This window comes from Musca domestica, unplaced genomic scaffold (assembly GCF_030504385.1).
Source record: "Musca domestica strain aabys unplaced genomic scaffold, Musca_domestica.polishedcontigs.V.1.1 32, whole genome shotgun sequence".
Taxonomy (NCBI): domain Eukaryota; kingdom Metazoa; phylum Arthropoda; class Insecta; order Diptera; family Muscidae; genus Musca; species Musca domestica.
In genome coordinates, this window is record NW_026712311.1 from 1,813 (window position 1) to 23,149 (window position 21,337).

Below are 21,337 nucleotides of genomic sequence, written 5' to 3' on the forward strand. Positions count from 1 at the left end.
AAAAATATTTTTTTAATGACCATTCAATGGCGTGGATTTTTATAAAATATTTTTTTCAAAATCTAGTCAAAGGTGCGGATTTTTAAAAATTTTGTTTTCACAGACTATTCAAAGGCATGGATTAAAAAAAATTCAAGGACTAGTTAAAGGCATGAAATTTTTAAAAATAGTTTCCCAAAGGACTATTCAAAGGCGTGGATTTTTAAACATTTTGTTTTCAAAGACTAGTCAAAGGCATGAATAGTTAAAAAATTTTGTTTTCAAAGACTAGTCAAAGGCATGAATATTTAAAAAACATTTTTTCAAGGCCTAGTCAATGGCACGTATTTTTAAAAATATTTTTCCAAAGGCGTGGATTTTTAAAAATATTTTTTTAAAAGTCTAGTCAATGTCGTGGATTTTTAAAAATAATTTTTTCAAAGTCTAGCCAAAGGTGTGAATTTTTAAAAATTATTTTTTCAAGACTAGTCAAAGGCGTGGATATTTAAAAAATATTTTTAAAAGTCAAGTCAATGTCGTGGATTTTTAAAAATAATTTTTTCAAAGTCTAGCCAAAGGTGTGAATTTTTAAAAATTATTTTTTCAAAGACTAGTCAAAGGCGTGGATATTTAAAAAATATTTTTTCAAAGACTAGTCAAAGGCGTGAATATTAAAAAAAATATTTTTTTAAAATTTCAAATATTAAAAATATTTTTTATACATTTTTTTATTACTATTATTACTTTTTCAAAGATACCCACTATCGGGGATTCTTTTAAAATATATTTTTTCCAACACTTTCACTTTCGTGAATTTTTGAAATATAGCTTTTTCAAGAACTTCCACTTTCATTAATTTTGGAAATATATTTTTGCAGGACTAGCAGTGTAGGGGATTTTCGAAATATATTTTATTCAAGGACTCCCAATGACGCTAATTTTTTAAATAATTTTTTTAAAAAAGCTATCACTAATGGATTTAAGAAAAATATATATTTTTCGAGGACTATTTCTATCACTAACGGTGATTAAAAAAATATAATTTTTTTAAGACTATTTTTTTAGACTAAATATTTTTTGAAAATTTTTTTTGAGTATAAATTCTACCTTTATTTCAAATCGATTTATTTTCTGTGGATATAAAAAAAAAATAAATAATTAAAACTCAAAAATAAAAAAGTTATAGTAGTAAACATTTAATAGCAGATAGCGGTTAGTAATGATTAGATTGTTGTTTGTTTGTATTTGTTAGATGTTGTTTTTGTTAGAAGAGTGTTAAATAGATGAGGTATTAGTATGAAGATAGTTTTATGTTTTGTTTTTTTTTTTTTTTTGTTAAAATATTCATATTTGTTAGAATTGAGTTTAACGTTTAATTAGTTACGATATTTTTTTTTTTGGTTTAGAAAAACAAAAAAGTAATTGCTTAATTTTTTTTTTGGTTTGTTTGCAACATATACATATTTATATGTATGTAAATATATATGTATATTTAGAGTAAATATGTTGTATATATATATATGTAGATATATATTGAAATGCAGTTATTAGATTATTGTTATTGTTATTATTATTATATAGGAATAGAAATATTTTTAAATGCAATCGCTACCTAACAGGGGGATTGCATCAGATACTTGGGGCAATGTCTCAGCTACAAGGTTGAGAAACACTGTGAGCGATAGAAGAATTGTAACTCCTGCAAAAAAACAATAAACAACACAAGAATAGTTTCGTATTTTTTCTCTTTTCTTTAATTTTTTTTGTTGGTTTTGGTATTTTTTTCTTTCATTGTTTTAATGGGTGTTTTAAAAATTAAAAAAAAAAAAACGAAAATTTTGAACTGTAAACATAAATATTTTATTTTTGTTTGGAAAAATAAATATTTTTGTTTTTCTTTTTGTTTTTGAATTTGTTGTAAACCAAAACTTGTTGTAACATAAAACTGAGTTTGTTAAAAAAAAACATTGGTATTTTTATTTCATATATATGTTGTTTTTGTGTTTTTTGTAAGAGTTTTATTAGATGTTTTTTTGCTGTTGTTGTAATATTTGTTTTTGTTAAAATTGTGTTATATCCTTAGTGGGAAATATGGGTTTGTTTTGGGGAAAGGGATAGAGGAATTTCATATTTTTTTGAAACGATCTCAAAGGCTTGCGGAATGGAAGCTTGGATGGATTTAATGTTTTTTTTTTTGCTAATGGACATGAGGATGTTTGGGAATGTTCTGATGTATTTTAATTTTTTATTGTTTTTGTAATGTTTCTCCATATGGATCGTGTCAGAATTCCTTTTTGTTGGGTGTTGTGTAGAGTTGTTTCTTTGTGTTTTTATAGATTTTCAAGGAAAATACCATTCGAAAAAGATATTTAAGTAATTGTTTTTTAATGCTGTGAATATCTATAAAAAATATTTCATTTTGAAAACTACTTTTCCGAAGGCCCTGAATTTCTTAAAAACTAAATTTTCAAATGCTGTCACCGTCGTGAATTTTTATAAACATTTTATTTTGAAATCCATTTTCTGGAGGCCCTGATTTTTTTTTTTTGAAAATTATATTTTCAAGGGCTATCCCCCTTGTGATTTTTTTTAAATATTTTTTAAGATTATCTGGATTGTCAATTTTTTTAAGAAAATAGTTTTTTACAAACTATTATTGGATTGTGGTTTTTAAATAAATATTTTTGAGGAGCCAGAACTGTTGAAGATTTAGAAAACATTTTTTTAAGCTCCTTGTAACATATTTTATTTAATATATAATCAAATAATCAATTTAATATTTAAAAAAAAAAAAATAGTTTTTCACAAACTATTATTGGATTGTGGTTTTTAAATAAATATTTTTGAGGGGCCAGAACTGTTGAAGGTTAAAAAAAATGTTTTTTTAACTCTTTGTAACATAAAATAACAACAGTCGTGGATTTGATAAAAAAAACACTTTTTTCAAAAAACTATTACTGACGGAAATTTTGTAAAAAACATTTTTTTCAATAATCACTACTGGCGTCGATTTAAAAAAAATACATTTTTTCAAGACTCATTACTGTCGTGGATTTAAAAAAATGTTAAAGTCCTTCTCTTTCGTAGATTAAAAAAATATGTTTTGTTAAGGTCTTCCTCTGTCGTTGATAAAAATAATATTTTTTTCAAGGACAAGAATTTTTTAGAATTTTGTCATGAAGGAAACTCCCCGCATTTTAATGCATGGAGGACTTCCACTATCCCGGATTGTTTAAATATATGTTTCCAAGACTATTTACAAGATTAATATATTTTTCCAGGACTTCTATATCAAATATATATATGAAAGACTCCCACTGACATGTATTATTGAAATATTTTTTATTTTATTTATTTATTTATTTTATTGAAATTTTAAAATATATATTTATTTCGACAACTGCCACTGTCGTGTAATTTTGAAAAATACTTTGGAAATATATATATTTTTTTTGAAGAAATCCACATGCATTTTTGAAATATATTTTCTTCTGGACTCCTACCTCCGTGAATTTTCGATAATATTTTTCCAAGATTTTAGAATATTTTTTTTAAAAAAATATTTTTTTTTCAGAACTCTTCCTTTCGTAAATATTTGATATATAATTTTGCAGGACTCCCACTTTCGTGAATTTTTGAAATATAACTTTTTAAAGGGCTCCTAGTGTCGTTAAGTTTTGAAATAAATTTTGTTACAGAAATTCTGCTTTCGTGAATTTTTGAAGAATATTTTTTAAAGGACTTCCAATGTTGAGGCATTTTTTAAAAAATAATTTTCGGGATTCTTCACAGCACGGATTTTTGAAAATTTTTTTTCACGGCTCCCAATGTCGTGAATATTTTTAAGATACATTTATTTCAGGACTCCTATTCCCCTGAGGTGTTTAATGAATATTTCGTGAATTTTTAAAATATATATATTTTTCAATGACTCCCAAAGTCTTGATTTTTAATGATTTGATTTGATTTTCATGGATTTTTGAAATATTTTTTTAAGGATCCACTGTTAAGGATTTTTACAAAAATATTTATATTTTTTTAGAACCCAAAGTCGTTACTTTTGATATAATTTTTTTTTCCAGAACTCCTGTATGTGTTTTTTGATAAATAATTTTCAAGGCAACCACTGTTGCGGATATTCAAAATATATTTTTTCCAAGGACTCCCATTGTCGTTTATTTTTTAAATTTATTTTTCTAACGACTTCTACAGTCATGAATTTTTAAATATATTTTTTAAGGAACCTTCCTTTTTTTTGAATATTTTAAATCAATTTTTTTAAGGATTCTCACTGTCGTGCATTGTTAAGAACTCCAACCGATATAGAATTTTAAGGCTTCTCACTTTCGTGAATTTTTAAAATTCATTTTTTCAGGACTCCTACTGTTCTGAATTTTTGAAATATATTTTTCACAAGGACTTCTACAGTTATGGATTTTTGAAATAAGGTACGTAAAAAAATGTATTTTTTTTAAGGACTAACTACATCTTGGATTTTTATGAAGTGTAGTTTCACCGTTGGGGATTAAAAACTATTTTTTAAAGAACTATTTGCACAACAGTTTTTTTGGCATGTCTTCTGTATCCTGGATGTGTACGAAATATTTTTTTCTGGGAGCTCTCATGTCTGTTAAGGTAATTCAAATGTCTTCTAACCAGAGAAGACCTTTGAAAGTTTTCCTATCCATCGACTTCCTATGGAAAGTATATAAAAGTCTTTTGGAAGATCCTCTATGTATAGAATTTCTTTAAAAGGTCTGTTCGTCCAAAAAGGCGTCCTTGCCCACCAATTCGCATATGGAGCCTCCCCTCCAGCTCACTAATGGAGACTCCCTAGACCTAATCCAGGGCCCTTTTTTGGTTCCCTGGCCCTCCAGCTCGCCTATATATACTCCCTGGCCCTTCATCTTGATTTTGAAAACTCCTTTGCATTTTAACTTTAAAGTCCGTCTGACCCTCTGACAAACTCTGGCCATCCAGCTCACCAATGGAGACTTCCTAGCCCCAAAAGCTCGCCTGTAGAGCGACTCTGGCTCCCAGCGCATTTATTTGAACTCCCTGGTCCTCTAGCTCACCTTCATATACTCTTTGGCAGTGCATCTCGACTTTGAATACTTCCTGGCTCTTCAACTATTCAATAAATGCAGGTCATCTTTAACGGCCGTCTGACCCTCAAATGTTTTTATGTAGCTCCACTCTGGCCCTCTAGCACGCCCTTAGAGGCTCTGACCCTCCAGCTCACCAATGGAAACTCCCTAGCGTAACGACTTTGAATACTTCCTGGCCTTCTAACTATTCTATAAATGCAGTTCATCCATAGCGACCGTCTGATCCTTCAATTCTACCATTTTGCACTTCAATGAAGACTTCTTACCCCTCCGTACGACCGTCTGACCCTCAAACTCTTTAATATAGCTTCTCCCTGACCCTTCAGCTCGCCTGACCCTCCAGGTAGCCTTTAGAGACTCTGACCTTCCAGCTCACCAATGGAGACTCCTTAACCCCCAAAGCTCGCCTATAGAGCGACTTTGGCTCTCAGCGCACTTATTTGGACTTCCTGGCCCTCTAGCTCGCCTTTAAAGACTCTGACCCTGCAGCTCACCAATGGAGACCCGACTTTGGCTCTCAGCGCACTTATTTGGACTTCCTGGCCCTCTAGCTCGCCTTTAAAGACTCTGACCCTGCAGCTCACCAATGGAGACCCGTCTATAGAGCAACTCTGGACTTCTTGGCCCTCTAGCTCGCCTTTATATATTCCTTGGCTCTGCATCACAACTTTGAGTACTTTCTGGTTCTTTGAATATTCCGTTTGACAAACTCTACCATGAAGCTCTTCAATGAAGACTCCTTACGCCTCAAAAAGACCCAGAAGACTACCTTTTCTATAATTTGTCTATGGGACTCCCAGACCGTCAATTGGATTGTAAAGACTTTCTTGCTCCTTCAACTGTAAGGACTTGTCGGCCTTCTAGGTCATTTTTGAAAACTCCCAGGATACTCATCACGTCTGTGAACAACCTCTAACTTTTCAACTCGACTGTAAAAACTTCCTGACCCTCCATCCCCATCTGCCAAAAATCCTAGGGATTTCTGCTCACCACTAGACACTCCTTAGTCCTTTAGCACATTTTTACACCCCCTCTGGGCCCCTAATTCGTTTTCCTGACCTAAAGCTCGCCTTTAAATACCCCTTGCTTTTCAGTTCGATTTTTAAGCTACCCCGTTTCCTCGTTTTTTTTTTCTTTTACCCATTACTTGACCCCTCCACTTAATTCCATTTTGTGGACAATTTCAACGGAGCCATTCGGAAAAGTTTAGCATTATTACCGTTTTCCTGGTGGTGCTGCTGACGCAGTGTCTCAATGAAAATTGGTGATGACAACAATTTCCACAATTGTAATAAAAACTTCGACAATAAATTCCATTTGAAATCTCTTCATTTGATGGTGAATTTGGTCCCAATATGGACACTCACACAGAGACAAACCTTCGAAAATAATCCATTTATATGAGAAGTCCTGGCCGGGAGTTGCAGTAAGTGCAAAAATGCGAAAAGTTTGCTTTGTTGTATTTTTGTCTTTTTGGTAATTTCCAACACAGCATTACATTGTTGTTGTTGGTGTTGTTGTTTAAGCTAGGAGGCAGCCAGCGAACTGTTGCCATTATGGCCTGGTCAAAACGACTATCAAGGGATCACAATTGAAACATAGTGGCCGACTAGTTGGCTGTGCAAAGCTTCCAGGCATATGGTCGGTCAGTTGGCCAAAGTTTATGCGAAAATTTACACACTTGGCCGGGCCAAGGGGTTGGAGGAGAGAGGCCCAGAATCTGTGTGCGTGTCTGTGTGTGAAAAATTCCATTTTCATGTCGTTCTCCAAAATCCCGGAAAACAAATGCACTGGCGGGGCAAACAAGTTCACCGAATCACCAGTAGCATCAGCAACATTGTCAATAACCAGTACCAACCAGTCTGATAACAACTTGTAATGAAAGTCATAAGAGATTTCCAAAGTAAAAGTTGACTGTGTGCCGAATTTTGCCAACTGCCATTTGCAAAACTTCATTTAACAGAAAAGAATGTATGGATGGAAGGGTGGTGAGGGGTCAAACTTTCACAAAACATTCACTGGGGCACCAAATGTCCTTTTGTTTGCCATCAGCAGCATTGTCGTTGCTGTATTTCAGCAGATTTTTAGCACATAATCAATTCCTGCTTATAACTGCAAGCGCGTTGAAAATGTTCGCCATGGCGTAAAATGCTGCTGAAATTTGCATGTCTGGCAGGGAAAGAAGGTCACGGAAAATGCAGGGATTTTCTTTTTTCATTAAAAAGATGAGGTGGAGATATCGCAACCGCAAATACTGAATATTTACTTCAGCGTTTTTTTTCTCACTCCCTCTATCTCTTTGAGTTGCTATTAATGAACGAAGGTGTGGGTGGCTGTGTGTAAACTCATTTAAAGGTGTTATTCAAAGATTGAATCAGGTTTACAAATTAAATTATGTTTAACCTAGGCTAACCTTGCAGTCTTTGTGAGATCTCGTTTTTTTTTTTTTTTTGGGATGGCAGTATGTTGAACTTATTAGACGCACAGTGGCTCCAAAAAATAAATTTTGAAAAAACTAATTTTCCAAGGACCAAAGAAGGTACTAGGATCAATAAATCTGAATTTTTATAAAAAAATATTTTCCAAGGACTAAAGAAGGATCAAAAAATCTAAAATTTTATAAAAATTATTTTATTAAGGCTCAACTAACGAAGATTTAAAAAAAAATATTTTTTCACCCACCAACAGACGAAACTAAATACTTTTTAAGGACAATCCTTACGTGGATTTCTGTAAAAATATTTTTTCCAGGATTGGCAGAATTTTTTAAGAATATTGTCAATTTTTCCAAACACATTTTTTCTCAAGGATCCATAAATTTGGATTTCTAGAAAAAATATTTTATAAATGGCCAAAAAACACAGATTTTTATAAAAATATATTTTCACGGACCACCGAACTAAAACAAAAAAATCTTTTAAGGAAAATCCTAAAGCGGATTTTTATAAATATAATTTTTCAGGACTAGCAGAAGACATGGATTTTTTAAAGAGTATTTTCGAGGATAAATATATATTTAATGAGCAAAAAAAATATTTCTTCAATGACCAACAATCGTGGATTTTTAAGGATTATTTCTTTTATTAATTTGGTCGTAGAAAAAATATTTTTTTAGAATCCTCGTAAATTTTGTAGATGAAAAAATATTTTTTTAAAATCCACGTTAATTTGGTAGATGAAAAAATATTCTTTAAAAAGTCCACGCCTTGTAAGGTCCTTAAAAAAATATTCTTAAAAAAATCCACACCTCGAATGTACCTTGAAAAAATATTCTTTAAAAAGTCCACGCCTTGTAAGGTCCTTAAAAAAATATCCTTAAAAAAATCCACACCTCGAATGTACCTTGAAAAAATATTCTTTAAAAAGTTCACGCCTTGTAAGGTCCTTGAAAAAATATTCTTTAAAAAATCCACACCTCGAATGTACCTTGAAAAAATATTCTTTAAAAAATCCACGCCTTGTAAGGTCCTTGAAAAAATATTCTTTAAAAAATCCATACCTCGAATGTACCTTGAAAAAATATTCTTTAAAAAATCCACGCCTTAAGGATTATTACTTTTATTTTATAACAGAAAACTTTTTTTAAATCTATCAAAAAATCTATAGATTATCAGAAACGTAAATATTTGAAGAAATATTTTTCAAGGACTAAAACATGGATTTTTAAAGACTATTAGTTCAAGGATCAGCCAAGACTTTTTTATTTTTTTCTAGGACCAACCCAGGGAATTTGATTTTTGAAATAATATTTTTTCAAGGACTTACAGCAACGTGGATTTTTGAAAGGATATCTTTTCAAGGGCTATCAGCCACGTAGATTTTTTAATGAGTATTTTTTCCAGAACCAACCAGAGAATTTGATTTTTCAAAGAATATATTTTCAAGGACTATTAGTAAAGTGGATTTTTGAAAAAATATTTCTTCAAGGACTATCCGCAACGTTGATTTTGAAAGGATATCTCTTCAAGAACTATTAGTAACCTGGATTTTTGAAAGAATATTTCTGCAAGGACTACCATCAACGTGATTTTTGTCAAGGACTAACAGCAACATATGTTTTTTAATTATTTGTTCAAGGACCAACCCCGAGATTTACATATTTGAAGGAATATATTTTATGTAGATAGCCGTTATCAACAATGTTGATTTTTGAAAGGATATTTCTCCAAGGGCTATCAGCAAATTTAATTTTTTAAAAAATATTTATTCAAGGACTATCGGCAATGTGGATTTTTAAAGAAATAATATTTTGAAAGAATATTTCTTCAAGGACCAGCCAAACTTTTTTATTTTTTTCAAGGACCAACCCAAGGACTATTAGTAACGTATATTTTGAAGTGATTTTTCTTCAAGAAGTATCAGAAATGGGGATTTTTTTAAGGATATCTCTTCAAGGACTATCAGCAACGTGGAATTTTGAAAGAATATTTTAATGACTATCGGCAACGTGGATTTTTGAAAGAATATTTCTTCAAGGACTATCAGTAACGTGGATTTTTTTTTATTTTTATATTTTTTTAAGAATATTTTTTCAAGGAGTATCAGCAACGAAGATTTTTTAAAGGATATTTCTATCAGCAACGAAGATTTTTTAAAGTATATTTCTTCAAGGACTGCAACGTGTATTTTTTGAAGAATATTTCATCAAGGAGTATCAGCAACGAAGATTTTTTGAAGGATATTTCTTTAAGGACTACCGGCAACGTGTATTTCTTGAAGAATATTTCTTCAAGGAGTATCATCAAGTGAATTTTTTAAAGTTTTTTTTCAGGGACTAACATAACATATATATTTTTAACAGCGACATATATATTTTTAAAAATTATTTTTTCGAGGACCAACACAGAGATTTAGATTTTTCGAAGAATATCTTTTCAAAGATTATTAGTGAAGTAGATTTTTTTAAATATATTTTTACAAGAACTATAAAAGGATATCTCTTCAAGGACTATCAGCGACGTGGATTTTTTAAAAAATATTTTAGGGATCATCAGCTACGTTTATGTTTTAAATAATATTTTTCAAGGCACTCTTATTAAAGAGTTTATTTATTTAAGAAAAAAAAAATATATTTTTTTAAATTCCAAGGGCGAAAAAAACTAAAATTTAAAAAAAAAACGAATATTTTTCAAAAACGTTTTTTTTTTTCAAGGTTAAATGATATTAATATTTCAAGGAAAGTGTGTTTAAAGACCAAGAAGACCCCGTTATTCAAGTATCAAATCGGAATGTTACAAGAATATTTTCTTCAATGACTATCTAGAGTTACCAATGCACTGTAGGGCCAGTCCGTCTCTATAGACAAGCTAAAAGATAAGTTAGTCCCCATGGCAAGCTGAGGGGCCAGAGAGTCTCCATATGCAGAGGCGTTTCTCTAGAGATATGATGGAGGCCAGAAAATCTCTAAAGATAAGATGGATGGCAAAGAAGTAATAATAATAATAAGAGCTGGATATCCAGAGAGTCTCTGGTGCTTCAGAGCCAGACGATCTACAGGTTCAGGATCTGGAGCGGAGTCAGGAAGTCTTTACAGGCGACAGTGAATCACTCTCTAGATGGGCCAGCTAGTCGCTCTATAGAGACTTGCTCTAAGAGAGCTAGAGGGCCAGGGAGTCGTTCTCTACAGACGAACTGGAGGACCAGGGAGTCATTCTCTATAGACGAGCTGAAAGGCCAAGGAGTCGTTCTCCAGGGTATCGTTCTCCATACGATCTGATGGGCAGGGAGTCGTTCTCTATAGACAAGCTGAATGGCCAGGAAGTCGCTCCCCATAGACGAGCTGGAGGGCCAGGGAGTCACTCCCCATAGACGAGCTGGAGGGCCAGGGAGACGCTCTCCATAGACGAGCTGGAGGGCCAGGGAGTCGCTCTCCATAGACGAGCTGGAGGGCCAGGGAGTCGCTCTCCATAGACGAGCTGGAGGGCCAGGGAGTCGCTCTCCATAGACGAGCTGGAGGGCCAGGGAGTCGCTCTCCATAGACGAGCTGGAGGGCCAGGGAGTCGCTCTCCATAGACGAGCTGGAGGGCTAGGAAACCGCTCTCTATAGACGAACTGGACTGCTAGGGAGTCGTTCTCCATAGACGAACTGGACTGTCAGGGTGTCTTTCTCCATAGACGATCTGAAGGGCAGGGAGTCGTTCTCTATAGACAAGTTGAAAAGCCAGAATGTAACTCTCTATAACGATCTGGAAAACCAAAGAGTTGTTCTATAGCCGTGCTGGAGAGTCAGAGAGTCGTTCTTTATAGACGGGGATTTTCAAAAAGCTGGAGGGCCAGGGAGTCGCTCTATAGATAAACTGGAGGTCCACGAGCAGAGCAAACACAAGTTGAGAACCACAAACATAACGTTTAGCGTGGATTTTTTAAAGATTTTTTTCAAGGACTAAAGGACCAAATTTTTTTAAGAATATGTTTTCAGGGACCTCTGGACCAATAAACTTGGATTTTTTAAAAGTATTTTTACAAGGACCTCTAGACCAATAAACGTGGATTTTTCGAGAGTATTTTTTCAAGGACCTCTAGATCAATAAATGTGAATTGTTAAAAAATGTTTTTCAAGGACCTCTAGACCAACAAACGTGGATTTTTTAAGGAATATTTTTTTGCAAGGACCTCTAGGCCAATGAACGTGGATTTTTTAAAGAATATTTTATCAAATACCTCTACACCAAAAACGTGTTTTTTTCTATTTTTGTTTTTTTTTTTTTTTGAAGAATATTTTTTCAAGGGCCTCTACATCAATAAACATGAATATTTTAGAGAATATTATTTCTTGGACCTCTAGACCAAAAATGTGAATGTTTTAAAGAATATTTTTTCAAGGACCTCGAGAACAATAAACGTGGATTTTTAAAGAATATATTTCAAGGACCTCCCGACCAATAAACGTGGATTTTTAAAGAATATTTTTTCAAGGACCTCCCGACCAATGAACCTGGATTTTTTAAAGAATATTTTTTTCAAGGACCTCCAGACCAATAAACGTGGATTTTTTAAAGAATTATTTTTTCAAGAACCTCCAAACCTATAAACGGGGATTTTTAAAGAGTATTTTCAAGGACCTCTAGATCAATAATCGTGGATTTGTTAAAGAAAAAATTTTAAGGACCAAAAGACCATCAAACGTGGATTTTTTAAAGAATATTTTTTCAAGGATCTCTAGGCCAATAAACGTGGATTTTTTAAATTTTCTTTTTTCAAAGACCAAAATACCAATGAACGTAGATTTTTTAAAGAATATTTTTTTAGGGACTTCTAGACCAACAAACGACGATTTTTAAAGAATATTTTTTCAAGGACCTCTGGACAAATAAAAGTGGATTTTTAAAGAATATTTTTTCCGGGACTTCTGGAACATTGAACGTGGATTTTCTAAGAAAAGATGTCGAAGAATTCTTTTTCTAAAAATGTCCTCTGGTGCAACCCTCCGAGACACTGTTCAAATTTCAAACGTTTCTATTTGCTTCCATGTTTTCCGAAATACCGTTTCATTCAGTGACATATTTGTTTTTTTTTTTCACCAACTACCCAGCAAAGTCCATGCTACCATGCAGAGGCAAACAGACGGCCAGCTGAAAAAATACCGAACCGTTTTGTCACTTTCTCCGTGTTCGCCTTGTTAATGGAGGACACTTTTAAACACTGCTTGAATTGGGCATGTCCTTTTTGTGCTGAGACATGGCTTTTTTCTCGCTTTCATTGACGAAAATTTAATGAATTTTCATGAATCTTATTTGGAATTCGTTGATTTCGTTTGTCTGGTAGGTGGGAGGAGGCGGGTGGTTTTAGGATGGAAGGTAGAAGGATTGGTACTGAAGGGCACATAAACCTATTTAAACGAATTTTTCCATGTCTCGACTATAACGCATTGTCCGAATGCGATGGAGTCCTCTTCAAGCCTCATGCCTGAATGCTGAAGCCTGCTTTTTGGGTAGTTGTGTTGTTGGAGCATATTTCAACGTAGTTACAAGCAAAGGAGTTGCTGGTTGCCGTGTTGACATGTTGCACTCCTGGCATCGTTGGCCAGAACCAAAACAACATTGCCGCCTGGTCAAGAGTCAATCATGTTGTACGATGAGTGTGCCAGGGTGCTAGTGTGTGTGTGGCAAGTGCATAACACGTCCAATGATGTTGGAGTTCCATTGAATCAAACCCAAACCAATTCATCTACATCGATTCGTAATGGGCCGTACGTGGCAGATGGATGGATGGATGTGGGGTGGGGTGGAGGAGGTGTTGCAGGTTTATGGTTTGATGCTTAACACGCCTGGTCATGTTTTAAGGACTTCTACCAAATTTAACTCAGATTCCTTTGGCTCCAGCCAAGCAAGTCATTTTCATGCTCAACGATGAAAGTGGACAAATTGTGCTCGGGCACTGCTCCAGGAGAAGAACAGCAAAAGTGGTCTTGACGTTGTGGCAGGACACATTTTATGGCCAATGATGCTGTCGGAGGCGTTGGTGGTATTGGTGCTGATATTTCATGGTGTGATTGAAGGGTGTGGCTTGACTCTGGCCAGCAATGGATTCTTGATTTCGAATTCGACTTTTTTCCTTTTTCCCTGCCTTTTGCGAGGAATGCCGATTGATTTTTTGGGTGGTGGGAGTTAAGCTATTTGTCGGTCTGAAAAATAACCAGGTATTGATGAATTGCAATTACCTTTGTATTTTTGGGGGTATGTGTATGTATATACTAATTGTCGGATTCAATTCCCTTCTTTGAGTAGTCAAGGGATTTAAAAGGAAATTTTTTGGAAGAAAAAAAATCACACACCCACTTGATAAATTGTTCGGAACACACACACTGAGGTTGTAGGAAGTTTTTGTAAAGTTGTGTGTGCGTGTGTATGTGTGGGAACCACTTGAAAAGCAATAAAGCAATCAGATTAAGCAATCAATTTGAATTGAAGCTAATAAGATTTATTTGGTAATGGAAACTTGAAATTTAGGGAAGGGTTTCATTGGATTTGAAAAATGGCGCCCAACGTATTTTTAAAAAGCAAATATGGAAGTTATGGAAGCACAATAAACGTGGATTTTTTAAAGAATATTTTTTCCAAGGACCAATAAACGTGGATTTTTTAAAGAATATTTTTTCCAAGGACCAATAAACGTGGATTTTTTAAAGAATATTTTTTCCAAGGACCATCAAACGTGGATTTTTTAAAGAATATTTTTTGCAAGGACCAATAAACGTGGATTTTTTAAAGAATATATTTTCCAAGGACCAATAAACGTGGATTTTTTTAAAGAATATTTTTTCCAAGGACCAATAAACGTGGATTTTTTTTAAGAATATTTTTTCCAAGGACCAATAAACGTGGATTTTTTAAAGAATATTTTTTCCAAGGACCAATAAACGTGGATTTTTAAAGAATATTTTTTCCAAGGACCAATAAACGTGGATTTTTTAAAGAATATTTTTTCCAAGGACCATCAAACGTGGATTTTTTTTAAAGAATATTTTTGCAAGGACCAATAAACGTGGATTTTTTAAAGAATATATTTTCCAAGGACCAATAAACGTGGATTTTTTAAAGAATATTTTTTCCAAGGACCAATAAACGTGGATTTTTTAAAGAATATTTTTTCCAAGGACCAATAAACGTGGATTTTTTAAAGAATATTTTTTCCAAGGACCATCAAACGTGGATTTTTTAAAGAATATTTTTTCCAAGGACCAATAAACGTGGATTTTTTAAAGAATATTTTTTCCAAGGACCAATAAACGTGGATTTTTTAAAGAATATTTTTTCCAAGGACCAATAAACGGGATTTTTTAAAGAATATTTTTTCCAAGGACCAATAAACGTGGATTTTTTAAAGAATATTTTTTCCAAGGACCAATAACGTGGATTTTTTAAAGAATATTTTTTCAAGGACCATCAAACGTGGATTTTTTAAAGAATATTTTTTCAAGGCATAACGTTGGATTTTTTAAAGAATATTTTTTCCAAGGACCAATAACGTGGATTTTTTAAAGAATATTTTTTCCAAGGACCAATAAACGTGGATTTTTTTAAGAATATTTTTTCCAAGGACCAATAAACGTGGATTTTTTAAAGAATATTTTTTCCAAGGACCAATAAACGTTGATTTTTTAAAGAATATTTTTTCCAAGGACCAATAAACGTGGATTTTTTAAAGAATATTTTTTCCAAGGACCAATAAACGTGGATTTTTTTAAAGAATATTTTTTCCAAGGACCAATAACGTGGATTTTTTAAAGAATATTTTTCCAAGGACCAATAAACGTGGATTTTTAAAGAATATTTTTTCCAAGGACCACTAAACGTGGATTTCTTAAAGAATATTTTTTCCAAGGACCAATAAACGTGGATTTTTTAAAGAATATTTTTTCCAAGGACCAATAACGTGGAGTTTTTAAAGAATATTTTTTCCAAGGACCAATAAACGTGGATTTTTAAGGACCATAAAGTGATTTTTTCCAAACTTTTTTCAAGGACAAATAAACGTGGATTTTTCAAAGAATATTTTTTTCCAAGGACCAATAACGTGGATTTTTAAGAATATTTTTTCCAAGGACCAATAAACTGGATTTTTTTAAAGAATATTTTTCCAAGGACCAATAAACGTGGATTTTTTAAAGAATATTTTTTCCAAGGACCAATAAACGTGGATTTTTTAAAGAATATTTTTTCCAAGGACCAATAAACGTGGATTTTTTAAAAGAATATTTTTTCCAAGGACCAATAAACGTGGATTTTTAAAGAATTTTTTTCAAGGACCAATAAACGTGGATTTTTTTAAAGAATATTTTTTCCAAGGACCAATAAACGTGGATTTTTTTAAAGAATATTTTTTCCAAGGACCAATAACGTGGATTTTTTAAAGAATTTTTTCCAAAGGACCATAAACGTGGATTTTTTAAAGAATATTTTTCCAAGACCAATAAACGTGGATTTTTTAAAGAATATTTTTCCAAGGACCAATAAACGTGGATTTTTTAAAGAATATTTTTTCCAAGGACCAATAAACGTGGATTTTTTAAAGAATATTTTTTCCAAGGACCAATAAACGTGGATTTTTTTAAAGAATATTTTTTCCAAGGACCAATAAACGTGGATTTTTTAAAGAATATTTTTTCCAAGGACCAATAAACGTGGATTTTTTAAAGAATATTTTTTCCAAGGACCAATAAATTTAAAGAATATTTTTTAACGACCAAAAGACCATCAAACGTGGATTTTTTAAAGAATTTTTTTTTTCAAGAATTTTTTTAAAGAATATTTCTTTCAAGAATTTTTTGAAGAATATTTTTTCAAGGACCTTCTATAGAAAATATCCTGCGGGAGGGCCTTTTTCATAAATATTTTGTACAAAAATACCTTTCTAAAATGTCATTTCTCAATGGCGCCCAACATGGGGCACACATAATTTAATATTAAATTAATGCAATTCAATTCCTGATTTAAATATTTTCCTTGAAAATCTATATGTTTTTATTGTAATTTATTCCAACAGTTGTTCAGTTTTTTTTCCTAGGTGAACATGTGTGTGCGTGTCAGTGTCACTTGGATATCAGTAGATTTTTCCTGTTTTGTTATTGTATTGGTGCGTATTGAAAGCAAATAGTAGATTATCTTTGGTTTTTGTTTTGCATTCGGTATTTGCTGTGAATGTTGAAATAAATGATTAATTTGTTTGTTTGTTTTTTCTGTTTTGTTATTATTTATTATTTGTATTTTATTTTTTCTTTTTTTTTGCTGTTGATTTGTGATGCCACATTGTTTTGTTGTTGTTGTTGTTGTTGTTGCTGTTGATTTTGAATCTGACACGTTTTGCTGTTATAAATGACATAATAGATGACTATGATGACATCATCGTATTATGTGGAGTTGCAACTCTACCATCTACTACGCGCAATTTCAGATTTGGATTGATTCGGTTGAGAGGGGGTGGGTGGGCTTTGTTGGTGGTGGAGGAGGTGTTGTTGATTCTGGGATGATTGGATGGATGGATGGATGCATGGAAGCTGGGTGAAAGGATTTTAAATTTAGTTTGATTTTTTTCGCATGGAGTTTGAGTAAAGGATTATTTTTTTGGGGGGAAAATGAAATTTGAAAGTTGATATTCAATTTTCATGATTTTTTGTTTTATTTGGACTAGGAGTTGATAGTTTTTGATATGATAGCAGGTTTTGTTGCTGTTTTTTTTTTTAATGCGTTTAAGTTTAGGATTTTTTGTTTTGTTTTTAGTTTAGAGTTACAAGCAGTTTTTGGTTTTTGATTTGCGTTTTTGTTGTGGTTAAGTTGAGGTAGATTTTTTAAAAATGTAATTTTAATTTTAAAATAATATATATTTATTATGAGAGTAATGTTTTAATTTAGAAGTGTGTCGGGGTAGGAATACTAGTCTAATATTTAAATAAAAAAAAGAAAATTTGGAAATAATTTTGGAAATTTTGAAAGCATTGTAAATATTTTTTCAAGGACCAACAGATGTAGATTTATTAAAGAATATTTTTTTTAAAGACCAACATTTTTTTAAAAAATATTTTTTCAAGGACCAACAAACGTTGATTTTATTAAGAATATTTTTAGGGACCTTTTAAGGAATATTTTTTAAAGGACCTCTAGACCATCAAACGTGGATTTTTTAAGGAATATTTTTTCAAGGACCAAGGACCATCAAACGTGGATTTTTAAGGAATATTTTTTCAAGGACCTCTAGACCATCAAACGTGGATTTTTTAAGGAAAAAATTTTCAAGGACCTCTAGACCATCAAACGTGGATTTTTTAAGGAATATTTTTTCAAGGACTTTCTGAACAATAAATGTGGATTTTTAAGGAATATTTTTTCAAGGACTTTCTGAACAATAAATGTGGATTTTTAAGGAATATTTTTTCAAGGACCTCTAGGCCATCAAACGTGGAATTTTTAAACAATATTTTTTCAAGGACCTCTAGACCATCAAACGTGGATTTTTTAAGGAATATTTTTTCAAGGACTTTCTGAACAATAAATGTGGATTTTTAAGGAATATTTTTTCAAGGACCTCTAGGCCATCAAACGTGGAATTTTTAAACAATATTTTTTCAAGGACCTCTAGACCATCAAACGTGGATTTTTTAAGGAATATTTTTTCAAGGACCTCTAGACCATCAAACGTGGATTTTTTAAGGAATATTTTTTCAAGGACCTCTAGACCATCAAACGTGGATTTTTTAAGGAATATTTTTTCAAGGACCTCTAGACCATCAAACGTGGATTTTTTAAAGAATATTTTTTCAAGGACCTCTAGACCATCAAACGTGGATTTTTTAAGGAATATTTTTTTCAAGGACCTCTAGACCATTAAACGAGGATTTTTAAAGAATATTTTTTCAAGGACCTCTAGACCAACAAACGTGGATTTTTTAAGGAATATTTTTTCTAGAACCTTTCAAACAATAAACGTGGATTTTTTAAGGAATATTTTGTCATGGACCTCTAGACCATCTAACGTGGATTTTTTAAGAAATATTTTTTCAAGGACCTCTAGACCGTCAAACGTGGATTTTTCAAGGAATATTTTTTCTAGAACCTTTCAAACAATAAACGTGGATTTTTTAAGGAATATTTTTTCAAGGACCTCTAGACCATCAAACGTGGATTTTTTAGGGAATATTTCATCGACTTGTTTGGAATGTTATGACAGATAAAAAATTGAAAATTGTTTCTTTTTGTGGGTGAGGTACCAGAAGTGGTTCGCAGATAAATATCATCTTCACAACAGCTCTTGTGTTAGCAAAAAAGTTTATATTCAAAATTTTTACATTTTGTGGGGGAGATACCAGAAGAAGTGGTCCGATGTATATCATATATTAGCAGATATTGTGTTGATGGAAATATTGAAATGTACTAAGTTTGAATGGAATGGGATGGTAATTTTGCGTCTTGTGAGCTCCGTGGATGTTCAAAACTGTGACCCTTTTGTGGGAGGAGGTATCAGAAGGAAGGACCCGATATCTACCATCTCCACACCAGATCTTGTTTAAGTGAAAGTATTGTGATGGGTGAAATTTGAAAGGAATCGTATGCTCATTTCGTGTTTTATGAGCTTCATGGATATTGCAAATGTTAACCCTTTGTGGGTGAGGTACCAGAAGGAGTGAACCGATATGTTCCATCTTCACACCAGACCTTGGTTCAGCAAAAATATTCTGTAATAGTGTAAAATATGTGTGTAATTTCAAGACTATCGGACTCTTACATCACATTTAATAAGAGTTTTGACCCTTTGTGGGGGAGGTAGTTGATGGAGAGGACCGTATTGTTTATTTTCACACCTGACCTAGCACTGATGCAAATAGTAGAATTTGGAAAAGTTGGAGCAAAATCGGATTATTGTTTCTTTTCGCCCTTTTGTGGGGTAGGTACCAGAAGGAGTGATATTGCCCATTTCCGAACCCGATCTAAGTTTGATAATAATATAACGATATACCAAGTTTGGACCAAATACTCCCTTCAGGAGTTATCGTTCTTATCAGCCATATTTTTGGACTTTTCGTACATTTTTAGTTCGCTTGTCCATCCGTCTGCCTGTCCTTCCGTCTGCCATTTATTTTTGAGAACAAAATGCAGGTTGCCTTTATTATCCGATTGAGTTGAAATTTTCCAAACAATAATTATTTGGCCCAAGGACAAATCCTATTGAAATTCGTGAGAATCGTTGCAAATTTAGATGAAGTTCCCATATATAACCGATTTCGGGTTCATTGTGCATCAAATCCAATTGGACTGAATTTTGGCACATCCGACCGAATTCAGTCTAGAATCAAGTACATCAAATTTGAAGAAAACCGGTTCAGATATAGCTATAGTAATGGGTACTACAGCCTCTGACAAAAAATTGCGTGCGCGGGTCCGGTCTTTGTATAGTCCCCATATACCAGTACTCCCCTATATTTGGTATTTTGACGATTTTACGTACAATATTCACCGGAATTCTTTGAAAATTCGTAATTGAAGTTCCTAATGGGTACTACAGCCTTTGGCAGGTCTAGGTTTTCGTATAGCCCCGATATAACTATACCCCCTATATTCGGTATTTTGATGATTTAAGTTACATTATTCACTGGATTTTTTTTCAAGTTTCGTATTTGAATATTTTAAATGGCTTGTGCCAAAAATTGCCTGTGCAGGTCCACGTCTGCATATTGACCCCAATATAACGGCTATATTCGGTATTTTTACGATTTTAACAGAATTTTTAACGGATTTTATTTTTTTTTTTTGGAAAATTTTCAAATTCTTTCTAAATGGTTGAGGGTATTCATAGGTCCGGTCAAACTTATTGCTTTTTTAAATTGGTCCGTTTTTTTGCCGGAGCCGAGTTTTCAATTCTTGGCCATTAGATTTGAAGAAGAATGCGTATTTTATGTGTCATGATTACCCATTACTAGGTAATGAGTAAATAATTACTACTTTGTGAAAATTTTTGAAGGGATTATCCATTATAATTCAATCTATTGGTAAGGTATAAAATAGTTTGTTTACATTACATTGTAATGAGTGATTTGGCTCAAGTGGGTCCCACAGATTCAATGGGTATCCACTTTTCTGCTTCTTGGAAGTTCGTTCTGCAATGCTTTCAATTGCCCAAGAATTATTTCCAAAATGGTTTTGAAATAAAAATTAAGGAATGGGGATGGAGATGCAAAAAAAACATAAGAAAAAATAAATAAATTCAAAAATTTTAAATTTAAAAATGATCTTTGGTGTTCTTGAAAAAAAAAAATCGAAATTAAATATTTAATTAGTTTTCATCAGAATTTAGTCATGGATTTCATAATTTTAATTGAGTTTTAGCTGTGTTTTGTTTGTTTGATATTTAGTGATTTTTTTATTTTATTTTTTTTTTCAAAGTGATGAGAAAATGGAATTTAAATTGGATTTTTTTTTGGAATGCAAATGTGTGTGTGTGTGTGTGTGTTTTGTTTTTTAAATTTTAATAGTTTTTGTTTAGAGTTTATTTAGCAAGTGCAATTGATTTGTTTCAATTTATTATTGTTTTTTTTTTATTTTTTGATTTTTTTGTGTGTATATGAGTTCTAATCGTTTGTTTGGAAAATATTGAAAGAGTTGTTGTTTTTTTGTTTGTTTTTATGTTAACTAATATTTAGTATTTGTTTTCATGTTTTGACAGCTAAAATAAATTTTAGTGCTGGTGTTTTATTTCTATTTTTCGTTTTTTTTTTTCATTTCGTTTCATTTGATGTCCGTTGTACATGCTTTGTTTGTCGG

The 21,337-nt window shown here is 32.4% G+C and overlaps 1 protein-coding gene across 1 annotated transcript in view; it reads right to left on the reverse strand.

Annotated features, from left to right (window-relative positions):
• Window positions 1-1,576: 1,576 nt before the first annotated feature.
• Mda6 (neuronal acetylcholine receptor subunit alpha-7-like) overlaps window positions 1,577-21,337 on the reverse strand; it is a gene marked incomplete at its 3' end in the record, with an annotated part of 535,364 nt that continues 515,603 nt past the window's right edge. Inside the window, 1 exon segment of the mRNA NM_001308989.1 lies at window positions 1,577-1,678. Within this exon segment, the coding sequence (NP_001295918.1) occupies window positions 1,577-1,678 (102 nt within the window).